Source organism: Mus caroli, unplaced genomic scaffold (assembly GCF_978045245.1).
Source record: "Mus caroli unplaced genomic scaffold, Mus_caroli_1 scaffold_20, whole genome shotgun sequence".
NCBI classification, from domain to species: domain Eukaryota; kingdom Metazoa; phylum Chordata; class Mammalia; order Rodentia; family Muridae; genus Mus; species Mus caroli.
The window spans coordinates 16,239,287-16,251,833 of record NW_028227275.1 but is presented as its reverse complement, the minus strand read 5'-3'; the positions used below and the strand labels follow the sequence as shown (position 1 = coordinate 16,251,833).

General features: G+C 50.3%; 1 protein-coding gene across 2 annotated transcripts; it reads left to right on the top strand.

Moving 5' to 3' along the window:
• The first annotated feature begins 77 nt into the window (after window positions 1–77).
• On the top strand, window positions 78–9,128 carry Sfxn3 (sideroflexin 3). Of its 2 annotated transcripts, none has more exons than XM_029472907.2 (11): window positions 78–591; window positions 1,693–1,856; window positions 2,332–2,502; window positions 2,790–2,888; window positions 3,207–3,282; window positions 3,434–3,519; window positions 4,645–4,772; window positions 4,963–5,012; window positions 6,250–6,299; window positions 6,952–6,999; window positions 7,237–9,128. In XM_029472907.2, exons 2-11 carry the CDS (start codon window positions 1,696–1,698, stop codon window positions 7,331–7,333), a joined length of 966 nt encoding a protein of 321 aa, XP_029328767.1. In that variant the 5' UTR covers window positions 78–591; window positions 1,693–1,695; the 3' UTR covers window positions 7,334–9,128. The 2 variants fall into 2 exon arrangements, with proteins under 2 accessions (XP_029328767.1, XP_021007581.1); XM_021151922.3 differs by having other exon boundaries at window positions 85–522.
• Window positions 9,129–12,547: the final 3,419 nt, after the last annotated feature.

Below are 12,547 nucleotides of genomic sequence, written 5' to 3'. Positions count from 1 at the left end.
CTGCAAAAGGAGCCTCTAAGACCTGGAGTAGCAGACCAGGGTGCAAGCAAGGAGAGTCCATTGCCAAGGCAGCAATCAAGTAAACAAGCAGTAATCCGAATCCCTCCGGGCGTTGCACCATCAGAGGCCCGCCCTCCACGCCGCTCACCCGCACCCAGTGCACCTAGACTGGGTGCTGCGGGGGTGGGTGCCTCTAGAGGCAAGCTAAGGGACTGCAAGGGAAGGAGGCAAGTGGGGCGGCTCCTCCCCTTTTCTCCCTGGTTGGGAAGGAGGCCAGAACTGCTTCCCAGGACTGGGTCGGATTTGGTCTCAACGGCCTGGTCTGGGAGAATCACTCTGGACATCTACTGTCTCGGAACTCTGCCAATAGGGGGGTGGGTCAGGCGAACGAGCTTAGGGAGCCCCCGCCCTTCCCTGCTGCTCAGCGTCACGCGTGACGTCCCGGTGATGGCTCGGAGGAAAGCGGAGAGCGGTGAGGAAGGCGGGTCTGAGAGCTTCTAGAGGCTGAAAACCCCGGAAAGCGTAAGTGCCGGCTGCCTTGGGAATCATCAGCAAAGTGGAGGGCTCAGAAGAGAAGGCTTGCCTTGAGAGGTGCTCTCTCTTTTGGGAATTCCATATTGCGTGGTTTGTTAGGATCTGTAGGGCACAAGGAGGGGTTGGTTGGGTGAGGCTGTGTATTAGGCATGCTTTTCAAATGTCTGCAACTGATAGATATGGCTGAGCGTGTGTGTGTGTGTGTGTGTGTGTGTAACGGTATTCTGGTTGGTTGGCTAGTGTATACAGTGTGACTCTAACCTGTTTGTGTGCTGGGGAGGGCGTGCCTGTCTTTGTGTATAAGTATGTGAAAGTCGGGCGGGGACGGTGTCTACTGTGAGGGAGGAAGTGGGGTTGGAGGGTATTAGTCACTCTGCAGGATTTTTGCCTAACACAGCCAGATGGCTGTTCTTGGCATTCCTTTTTGTGCTGGGCGGAGGGGCATCCATTGAATCTCGCCCTTTCCTGAGGTTTTTCTGAGGCTTAGAGAGAGTTGGGTGGGTGTCTGCGTCAGCTCTATTCAACCCAGGACCAGGGAGAGCCCGGAGTTATTGTGCAGGAGTGGAAGCAAGTGGGATTGAGGAGGCTATGTGGGTGCTCACATGCTCACAAATGGCTGCCACTCCAGTGCTGTTTGAGATCTGGTACGGATCAGTCCTCAGGTGCCTAATGTCTCCTCCAATCAGGGGCTTGAGTGTGGGCTGCCTTCTGTCATTTTTCCAAACAGCCTTGGAAGTTTTTATCTAAGTCTTGGGGCAGCTGGGGCCTAAAGCTGTAAAGGGCTTGGGTGTGTTATCCATGTTCTATGCTCCTATAGCAGGAGCTCAAGATAGCTGCCCCGGATTAGCTGCTGCTGGTGAATCACACACACACACACACACACACACACACACACACACGTTAATCCTGCATCAGGCCACAGAGTCAGGAAAGCTATATTCTTGGTTCTGGTCTTCCCTTCGGCTCTTCAGTGGCTGTATGTTCCTGGCTAAAACACTACCTAGGGAACAACTCCTCCCCCACCCTTGTTTATGGATCTGGAGTCACCTTGAGCACCTGCAAGCACTGGTCAGTTTCTGGGGCCAAGGCAGAGCCACCAAAGTGTCTCCCAAGTGAAGGAAGTCCTTGGACCTGACCCTTATTCTTGCTACCTTGCAGAAGATGGGTGACCTGCCCTTAAATATCAACATCCAGGAACCTCGGTGGGACCAAAGCACATTTCTAGGCAGAGCCCGGCACTTCTTCACAGTCACTGATCCCCGAAATCTGCTGCTGTCCGGGGAACAGCTGGAAGCTTCCCGGAACATTGTGCAGAATTACAGGTGAACCTGCCTCAAATCACGCCACTGTGATGCAGCACTTTAGCTCAGCAGATTTGAGGACATATGGGCTGAGGAACAGCACTGTGTGTTATGGGTAGGCGGCAGCTCTGCAGGTCACAGGTCCTTAGTAATGACACTTCCCAGTGCTGTTCACTCTGCAAGGACAAAGAGAGTCCCACGCAGATACAAAAGCAATCCTCCTTGGGAGGTTTAACTCTTGGAATGTCCTCCAGTCATTCCAACCACCATCACTGTGACCCCGGAGAAAATGTGGGGCCACCAAGGATGTGAAAATAGAGAAGGCACACCTATGAGACGCGCTGACCTCCCCAGGGGACAGGGAGGTCCTTTACTCTGAGATTGGGTGCCAAACTTCCTGATCCTTTGCCCAGAGTTCCCTAAGGCAAGCAGCAGAGACAAGAAGGGCAGGTCTGACCCCTGCCACAGCCTGCTGGTTTCTTGCCAATTTCTACAGGGCTGGTGTGGCAACCCCGGGTCTCACTGAGGACCAGCTATGGCGAGCCAAATACGTGTATGACTCAGCATTCCATCCGGACACGGGGGAAAAGGTGGTCTTGATTGGCCGCATGTCAGCCCAGGTGCCCATGAACATGACCATTACTGGCTGCATGCTCACCTTCTACAGGTAAACCTTATCCTGTGTCTCCTTCCTGAGTGCTGTGCCCAGAGCATGCCTGGGTCTCCTTTCTACACCTTTTTCGGTCAGGGACAGTGGGTGGGAGAATACGTGAGCATCCTTTCTGTTTCTCAGGACCCAGCCTCCATCTGTGTAAGGTGTGTCCGCAAGGCCGATGAGGGCCAGTTTGGGGACCATGAGCTAAGTCTCACTTGAGGAGTTAAGGAACCTTGAGGGTTCAAGGATGGGGAATATTGTGGAGGGACAGTATAAGTAGCCCGTCTTTTCACCCTCAGGAAGACTCCGACTGTGGTGTTCTGGCAGTGGGTCAATCAGTCCTTCAATGCTATTGTGAATTACTCTAATCGCAGCGGGGATGCTCCCATCACTGTGCGGTGAGTGTCCCCCATCCCCAGCCATTCCTGGTCCCCACAGACCCCTGTGCCAGTGGCTCAGTGCAGCTGCGAGTTCTGTTTACCTCCCCCCTCGAGGGCACTCAGTCCTTTTGTTATTTTGTCCTTAACGTATCTGTTTTGGGGATCCATTGCCCTTTTAAAGAAGGAAGAAGGCTTTCACAGAAGTTTACTGCAGCGGAGGAGGGCTTTCAGTGGAGGCTACCCTCTGACACCCCCTGCACTGGAAACCTGTAATGTCCCTAAAGGAAACTTGGGCTGGATTCATCTCTCCCTGTGACCTAGGCTTTTCCTCCACAGGCAGTTGGGGACAGCCTATGTGAGCGCCACCACTGGGGCTGTGGCTACTGCTCTGGGACTCAAGTCTCTCACCAAGGTAAAGTCTCCCTACCACTATTGGCCTCTCACCAATCCTTTACCCATTGTCTTCCTCCTTGATGCCCTCTCAAGAGGCTCTCCATATCCATCCTGAGTTCCCCCCTACCCATGGTCCCCAGAGCCACTGAACCCCCACTTTCCTCCCCCAGCGCCTGCCCCCGCTAGTCGGTCGATTCGTGCCCTTTGCAGCTGTGGCTGCTGCCAACTGCATCAACATCCCCCTGATGAGGCAGAGGTGAGTGGTCCTGGCTCCTGACACAGGTCCGACTGTCCAGGGCATACATGGTCCCTCAGACCAGCCGAGGGCAGGAGCAGTCTTCTCCATCAGTGGATGCGAGCGGCTGGGCCCTGGCTTATACTGACCCTGTGTTTGAGAACAGTCAGTTCCCACTCTGTGAGAACTTGCCCTGAGGTGAGGTGAGACTGAAGGGTACAGGGTTTTAGCAAGGGCACTTCACCGGGAACTTGCTGATAGCGCCAAGGTGTGGGTCAGCAGCAAAACCGGCTCCCCATGACTTGAATGAGAAGGAACACTGCATTTGATAGTCAGGTTGAAGGTGACTTTCAGTAAGCTCAAATGTACCCTGACATGTCTTATGCCACCATCAAGGAAATCACATTTCCGGCAGTAGTGATATCAGTGTGTTGGTTATTAAAACTCTATGTGCCTGTTTGTTTTGTTTTGAGACGTGGTTTCTCTGTATAGGCCTAGAACTAACTATGTAGACCAGGCTGGCCTTGAATTCAGAGATCTTGTCTGCCTTTGCCTTCTGTGTGCTGGGATTAAATACTTGGCTCACACAACATTCTTAATAGTTTTGTTTGTTTGTTTGTTATTTTATATATGTGAGTACACTGTAGCTGTCTTCAGACACACCAGAAGAGAGCGTCAGATCCCATTACAGATGGTTGTGAGCAGCAGTATGGTTGCTGGGAATTGAACTCAGGACCTCTGGCAGAGCAATCAGTGATTTTAACTGCTAAGCCATCTGATACATCTCTCCAGCCCCAGTTTTGTTTATCTGGGATGCCGTGTGGAGAAACCCCACTTGGGCTACTCCGGGGCATCCTGGCATATCTTGGACTCAAGGTAGTTTGTTCCTGTCATGCTGGATCCTACTACCTTGGAAATTATCCTACACCCTGGCTCCTCTCCAATACCTCTCATTCAACCAACTAAATGACGCAAAACTTACCCCTGTCTCCTGGTTGGCCAGGGCTAGCACAGGCATCTATCTATTCTTTCTGGGATCGAGCCTACACCCTGGGAGCTGTTCAGAACCAGCCTTTGAATGGGGAAAGTAAAGGGCTCCCAAGATCTGCTGCCTATCATCTGACCCCAGCCTCTTTCTCTTCTTAGGGAGCTTCAGGTGGGCATCCCAGTGACTGATGAGGCTGGTCAGAGGCTTGGCCACTCGGTGACTGCTGCCAAACAGGGAATCTTCCAGGTGGTGATATCGAGAATCGGAATGGCGATTCCCGCCATGGGTGAGGCATGGCTGGGTGGAGCTCAGGAGGCTCAGAGAGAAGAGGGTTTGGGGGTGGGGTGTGGTCTCAGGGTTTCCTGATAGCTCAGTCAGCAAGTCTGGGGAGAATGGGAGGAGCTGGGAGGGAGGCCTTCCCTCAGGCTCCTGCAGTTTGCTCCAGGATCTCTCTCACTGCACTGTTCTCCCCCCAGCCATTCCCCCGGTGATCATGAACGCTCTGGAGAAGAAAGACTTCCTGAAGGTAAACTACTCAACTTTACCTATTCTGTCCCAGAAGGGTTGGCGTCAGGGAGAAATGACTGCCCCCAGTCCTTTCTCCAGCCTGGCTGAAGTTGAAGACTTGTGGTCCTTCCCTGCCTCCATTCATTCACCAGGAAAAGACTGGGCTGGAGGGAAGGAACAGTGAGGGGGAGACAGAAGGTAGAAGATGGAGTCCATCTGGAGGAAACTAGATTAACTCCAGAGGTCTCTGACATACACAAGATGACTGTCATCCACAGGCTTGATGGCATACTCGTGATATCACACACTGCATCCCTACTAACAGGCACACACACATACACATGAATGCACCAACAAGTTTGGGAAGCAAGGCTCAGGAATACAGTCTCCAGCTCATTCATCAAGTCATTTATTCACCAGTCAGTATGAAGCGCTGACTGCACACCAGACATGCTAAACAGAACTAATATGTCTGTGGACCCTGCCCCCACAAGGCTTCCAATCAAGTACAGAAACTAATAAAGGAGCCAACAATAGGGCTGGATGTGGTGGCTCACGTCTTTAATCCCGGTGCTCTGGAAGCAGAGGCAAGTGGATCTCTGAGTTTGAGGCCAGCCCGGTCTACATAGCAAGTTCCAGGCCAGACAGAGCTACGCAGTGAGACATTTCTCAAAACAAAACAAAACAAAACAAAACAAAAACCAAACATATCATTGTAAGTTACGATGTGTGTTTTGTAGGAATCCAGTGGGGCAGTGTAACTGAGACTATCCGGGGGGACAGTTTAGTCAAGCACAGGCCTTGGGAGATCCAAGGAATGAGATGAGTGTTTCCGATAGAGCAGCTACTTCAAAGGGCCAGGGACAAGATGGCCTGATACATTTGAAGGACAGAGCAATGGTTGTCATGGCTGAAGAGGATGTAGGAGGGTGTGGAGAGGGACATATTTATGCTACTGGGACGACAGGAAGTGAGAAGAGGCTCAAGGGAGGCTCCCTGTACAAAGTGAGGTAAGAGAAAAATGGTCAGCAAGTACCATGGAAAACGATTCTGAGAGGCAAGAATGTACGACTGCATAGGCAGCAGGTCTGGCTGGGGTAGGGGTTACCCTGTGCAGGTCCCAGCCCCTCATTGGCCGAGGAGAAACAAGGGCTGCCGAGCTAGAACCATGGTGCAGAAAGGTAGATGGAGTTAGGAAAAAAAAAAAAAAAAAAAAACGGAACACAAGCCATTCTGTTGTCTCTGTCTCCCCACAGCGCCGTCCCTGGCTGGGGGCGCCCCTGCAGGTGGGACTGGTAGGCTTCTGGTAAGTTTACAAAGGGTTCAGTGGGGGCACATGGGAGAGCCATTATCATTTTGGGTGTGGGTGGGCGAGCACTATCTTTGAGACGCTTACATAACATAGTTCATACATCCAGTTCCAATGGATACCCATAGTGCGAAATATGCGCGCGTGTGCGCGTGTTGGGGTGGGGGGAGCTCTAGGGGTTCTTGCCTTTGAAAATCAAGAGTTTAGTTGAGGGGTTCAGTGTTCACTCACCAGAGGACACCATACAAATAGACTCTTGGGTACAATCCAGGAGTTGCATCCTATTTTACCCCTGGTCCTGTTGCTCTCTGGTCCTGGGGCTTTGGATTGATGCTCAGGAGGCTCTTTCCCCAGACAGGATCTAATATCAAGACTGAGTTTAACATCCCTGAATGGCCCTTTGACTCCATTTTCCAACCTTTATGGCTGGGATAGAGCTCAAAAATAAATAAATAAATAAATAAATAAATAAATAAATAAATACATACATACATACATACATACATACATAAATACATAAATACATAAATACATAAATAAATAAATAAAAATAAGGCCTTCACTCCTGGGGCTATTCCTGTGAGGTGGGGTACAGGGAGGGGACACGCAAGCCAGTGTCACAGACATTTCCTGTGCTCTTCTTCTCTAGCTTGGTATTTGCCACACCCCTGTGCTGCGCTCTGTTCCCTCAGAGAAGGTGAGTGACATCGCTGGACCTGACCAGAATCTTTGCAGTGGACTCTGCATCTCAGGCCTTGCAGTGGGTTCCAGGGAGGTCTGACAGGAGCATCTGGGAGCTGGGGGGGGATGACAGTGAGCCAGTCCTTCTGAAAGCAGGGAGGATTCTTCACCTGGGAGTGCAGGGAAGCCAGCTCCTGGGTCTGAGATGCTGAGCCCGGAGTATATTTCTCTAGCCTGTGCTGTTCTATTGCAGCTCCATACATGTGACCAGGCTGGAGCCGGAGCTGAGAGCTCAGATCCAAGCACAAAACCCCAGCATCGACGTGGTTTACTACAACAAGGGGCTTTGAGGGGAGTCGGCCTTTGTCCCTGTCCTTACCTCCTTAGGCTGCTTCTCTGATGCCACCTTGCAAGGCTACCACCTGTTTATCTTCTGGGTACTGGGCAAGGGGGCTTGATGTGGGGAGCAGCCACTGCGACCAGCAACCTTAGACTGGGGGAGGCACCCCTATAAGCCTCTTCTCTCCTCTCTGGTTTCAAAGAGCAAGTCACAAAACCCATCCCTCCTGTGTTTGTGTGTGTGCACTGCCACATATGCAGCACATGTAAGTGTTTATACATTTCATCCTGGAAGCTAAGAGCAGAAATGCTGCTCTAGGATGTCTTGCTATTTGTCTTCTCTTCTCAGTCTCCTGCCCACCTAACAGCAAGCCTGGTTATGGGTGAGACTTCCTTCCCTAAACTGTTCCTCTAGCTAAGTCATTTCTGATAGCATCTTAGCCTTCTGTGCCCAAGATAAGCCCCAGGATCCCAGAACATGGACTGAAGAACATCAGTAGGCTACCCAGAGCTTAACCCTTCAGGTTTCAAATAGCTGGCTCTAAAAGCTGGTTCAGGACATGGGCTGGCGGAGGAAGCAGTGTGGAATCAAGGAGGCAGGGGGCTCATGCTTGCTGGACCCCACACCCTAGAATGGCTCCACTTCTCTCTTCTCGTGGACCATGGGGGTGTCAGTAGCCTGCACTGCTCTCCACACTGCACTGTGGGTGCTTTTAGAGACCATCTTGAGCATTCTCGGTCTGTTCTGATGAGTCATGTCATGACTCAGAAATCCCACACTTCCAATTCCTTCCCCCAATCAGAAAGCCACACAACACAGGCAGAGCAAGCATTCCCTTCAGGAACTGCCACCACCCGTACCCACTTGTAGGAGCTGGTGTGGGACCGGTGCTTAAACACAGGCCTCAAACGTACAGTATCAAGACAGGTAATTCTGTGTTTCATTGACTCTTCTTAGACACACCCCCACCTCAGCTCCTTCCTTTCCATCTACCCCGTCTCTGGAAGAACCCAAGGCTTCATATATGCTAAGCAATTGCTCTACCACTGAGCTATATCCCCAGTGCCCTCTCTCTCTCTCTCTCTCTCTCTCTCTCTCTCTCTCTCTCTCTTCCTTCCTTCCTTTCTCTCTCTTTCTCTCTTTCTCTCTTTCTTTCTTTCTCTCTTTCTTTCTTTCTTTCTTTCTTTCTTTCTTCCTTTCTCTCTTTCTTTCTTTCTTTCTTTCTTTCTTTCTTTCTTTCTTTCTTTCTTCCTTCCTTCCTTCCTTCCTTTCTCTCTTTCTCTCTCTCTTTCTTCCTTCCTTCCTTTCTGTCTTTCTCTCTCTCTTTCTTCCTTCCTTCCTTTCTGTCTGAATGTGTCTGTCTTTCTTTCTGTCTGTCTTTCTTTCTTTCTTTGTTTGTTTTTGTTTTTCAGTTATGGTTTCTCTGGGTAGCCCTGGCTGTCCTGAAACTCAGAGATCCGCTTGCCTATGGCAGGGAGTGCTGGGATTAAAAGGCATGTGCCACCATTGCCAGCAGCCCGTCTCTTTCTTAAGACATGGCCCTGTGCTCCCTCTGCCCTTAATTTCAAAAGGAGGAGGGACCCAGGCTCTAATAGCTGGACCAAATGGAAGATGGGTTCGGGAATGGTGTGGGTGATACTGGCTCCAGGTCGTAGAATTATATCTCCACACCAAATCCATGACCTCTAGCTAAAAGGTGAATGGGGTCCCCAGTGACATCCACGGAGACCACTTAAACTAACCTCCTCTTCCAGTGACAACAGCTGTCACGTCATGGTGTCAATAAACTGCAATCCTGTCTGGTTCTTGATCTTCAGTTATTCCACATCCCACGTGTCTAAGGAAGTGTCCAGGAGATTCTCCTGCCTTCAGCTCCTCCCCAAACCCTCCCCTACTGTCTGTAGGGAGTCTCATCTCCCAGTAGAGGGCTCTCTGAGCTTAAAAAATGGGTCCTCTGGCTAGCAACTATTCCCTTGGCTTCATTTCTATCTTCACTAAGAGGACTGCTCACATATATATTAATTGAAACTCATGGCCTTTTGGTTTCCTTGACGACTCTGGCATAGGGTGGTGACCTCGGTCTCTAGGAAATCTTTACAGAGGGAAGAGGAGGCCAGCAAGCGCCTGCTCATTAGAGCGAAGCTGGTAGGGAATTGGGACATCCTCTGTCTTTTCACTGTGGCAACTGGCCCGACAGGATCCCTCCATCACCCCCAGGGTTCTTCAGTGTGTGTGTGTGTGTGTGTGTGTGTGTGTGTGTGTGTGTGTGAGAGAGAGAGAGAGAGAGAGAGAGAGAGAGAGAGAGAGAGAAGAGATGGAGGAGAAGAGAGACAACTTTTAGGAATCAATTCTTTCTTTCTGTTGAGTCCGCCTCCTTACTTTTATGATATTTTCCTGCCCCGGAGAAGATGAGGTAGGACATGAGTGCTTGTGTACAGGCAGTGAGAGCTAGAAAGGGCACTCTCAGCTGCATACCACACTCGAGGCCGTCCTGGGTTACATGAGACCCTGTTTCAAATAACAAGCAAAAATAGCAACAAGTTGCTGGCCATAGCGGTGCACCCCTTTAATCCCAGCCTTTGGGAGGCATGGCTGGCACATCTCTGTGTTCAAGGCCATCCTGGTCTACAGAGTGAGTTGTACAGTCAGAGCTACAGAAACTCGGTCTCTAAAAACCAAAAAAAAAAAAAAAAAAAAAGAAAGAAAGAAAAAGCAACAAGAAAAACAAGACCAGAGGGCCATGGTGGGGCCTGATTCCAGCTGAGCTGTGACACCCCACCACAGTGCCTCCTTTCATATGCCAGCTGCCAGCTACAACCAGTCCTTCTGACACTCAGGAGCTCCTTCTCTCCGACCCAGTTTGTTTACAGACCAGCCAACCTGACAGGACCACAACTATACACAAACCTTTTCCTAAAACTACTAAGAAAGCTAGACCAGAAGCCTGGAGCTGGCTCTGCATGTACCTGGGAGAGCCTGAGTCACAAGCCAGCTTATGGTCAGTCAGGGCAACTCCATGAGACATCTTCTTGAAGTAAACAGAGGGATATACTTCAGTGGTTGAGTGCTTGCCTAACATGACCAAAACCCTAGACTCAGTTTTCTTTTTTTTTTTTAAGATTTATTTATTTATTTATTACATGTAAGTACACTGTAGCTGTCTTCAGAGACTCCAGAAGAGGGAGTCAGATCTCATTACAGATGGTTGTGAGCCACCATGTGGTTGCTGGGATTTGAACTCCAGACCTTCGGAAGAGCAGTCGGGTGCTCTTACCCACTGAGCCATCTCACCAGCCCCCAGACTCAGTTTTCAATACCCTATCAAAAATAAAACAAAAAGCTGCAGCCACTACAGGCTTTCCAAATTTGAGTTTTATAACTTGCACGCATAAGCAAATAACCCCATTCTTGATTATATATGGGACACCTAGGTGGCCAGTTTCAATTTCATCCCACCCTGCCAATCACACCAAGACCTCCTTCCAAGCCTCAGAGGCCAGGACCAAGTCTAGCTTCTTTTAGCAGTTAAGCTTTGGAACTTCGGGCACTGCCTTGAAAAGAGGTCTTTAACTTTTACTAGCGAATCCATGAAAGATAAACTCGTTTGTGGAGGAGGGAAGCAATCTGTACACGACAAAATTAGTGAGAATGTTTTATAACAACTACTTGTGCTCTGCAGACAAGACTTGGCCTTCTCAAAGACTGGCAGGTCATCTGAGGAGGGAGGGGCGCTTTCCTCTCTTTCCCTTCTATTTCCACACCAGTTTCTCAAACGCTGTAGAGAGTTAGCAATAGGGCGTATTACAAGCTCTCAGGACAAATCCTAGCTAGGTACACGCTCTAAACAGTCATCCGGGGCGGGGGGGGATCGGAGAAATGGGGGCAAAACACCACCTCTACCAGGACCCCTGGCCTAAGGGCCAGAGCAAAACCCCTTTGTTTCCTAGGTAAGCCAATCAGCTTCATGCTCCGCCCTCGAGACCTATCAATCAAAGTGAAGCCACGCCTCCTTTACGTAGCCTGTCCGGAAATACAACCGCCCCTGATGTCGTCCTGTCAATCAAAAGTTAGGCCCGACCCCACCCACTTCCGTTTTCCCTGGCAACGGCTGGCTTTAGCATGCCAGGCCCCTTTCCGGCCAGAACTCTGAGCCTGCTTCCTCCCTTGCTCTTGATCCTGGACCGCTCAAGCCGCCAAATCCCCTCCTTCCTCTCCAGTTTCTAAACCCTAGAGCCACCGTGCGCCCGCCCTCTGACTTCCTGCCCGGAAATCCCGAGGTTTTCGAGGAATCACGCGAGGTCTCTTGTCTTCCTCTGCCCAGGATGCTGTAGGCTTTTCATCTCCCTGGCCGCTTTCCATTCTCCTCAGCCACCCACCCACCCTCGTCCTCGAAATCTATAGTCCCGGGACCATTTCCTGAACCTCGTGGCTCTGTGTCCCATGAGAAGTAGAAAGTGATGTCACAGAGAACAGAATAGCTGCCTTCCTACCTGCGAGGATAGATCCTGTACCAGACTGGCATCCAGGCACCTAGCTGCATCCCCTTCGTTAATCTTGTAACGAGAAGTAGCGACCTTCAGGACCCGGGTTCCAGACGGAAGCCGAAAAACAAAAGCTTTATTTTCTGAGCGCTCAGGGAGGCGGCCAGTGCTGGGTCTGAACCTCCTGCGTCCCAGATAGGAGATTGTATTGCATTTCTAAAGGGCGAAACTGCAAGAGAGGCGAGGCTTGGGTGAGCAGCAGTGTTCAATAATATTTTGACTTTGTGGGGTAAGCAAGGGAGTACGCGTTGGAGACTGGGCCGTATCCAGGGCACCTGGCTTCAAGGTCCTTAATTCATTGTCCTAGATATTAGGTCTGGAGTTCAGGGAAACGGAGACAAAAACCAAAAACAAACAAAAAGAGGTGGTCAACTGCTTGTAGTTAATTAGGACACAACAGGCAAGTTGGCTGTATATTTTTACAACTTAAACACCTTGGTTTAGATAACAGCAATTTCTATATTCTCTTCTGGTTAACAGACAAAACATTTGGAAAAGTGGGATAGAAGTTTGTCCCTAGGCCTGGGAACTTGAACTTGTTTGATCCTGCCAGCAAGATGGAGAAGTTGTCCCTAAGATGTCTGGATTCAGACATCTGTTTACAATAGAAGCTGTTCAGCTCTATTGTAGGCCCCAGCTCTCCTAGGGTCTGGGATCTAGAATTTAGTTTCTCCCTATTGATT

What these genes read in the sequence shown, in the direction of transcription:
- Sfxn3 (XM_029472907.2), top strand. Translation starts at nt 1,696, where the DNA reads ATGGGTGACCTGCCCTTAAATATCAACATCCAGGAACCTCGGTGGGAC. An exon ending in AACATTGTGCAGAATTACAG is followed by an intron (nt 1,857 to 2,331) that starts GTGAACCTGCCT and finishes CAATTTCTACAG; the next exon opens with GGCTGGTGTGGCAACCCCGG. An exon ending in AGAAGAAAGACTTCCTGAAG is followed by an intron (nt 5,013 to 6,249) that starts GTAAACTACTCA and finishes GTCTCCCCACAG; the next exon opens with CGCCGTCCCTGGCTGGGGGC.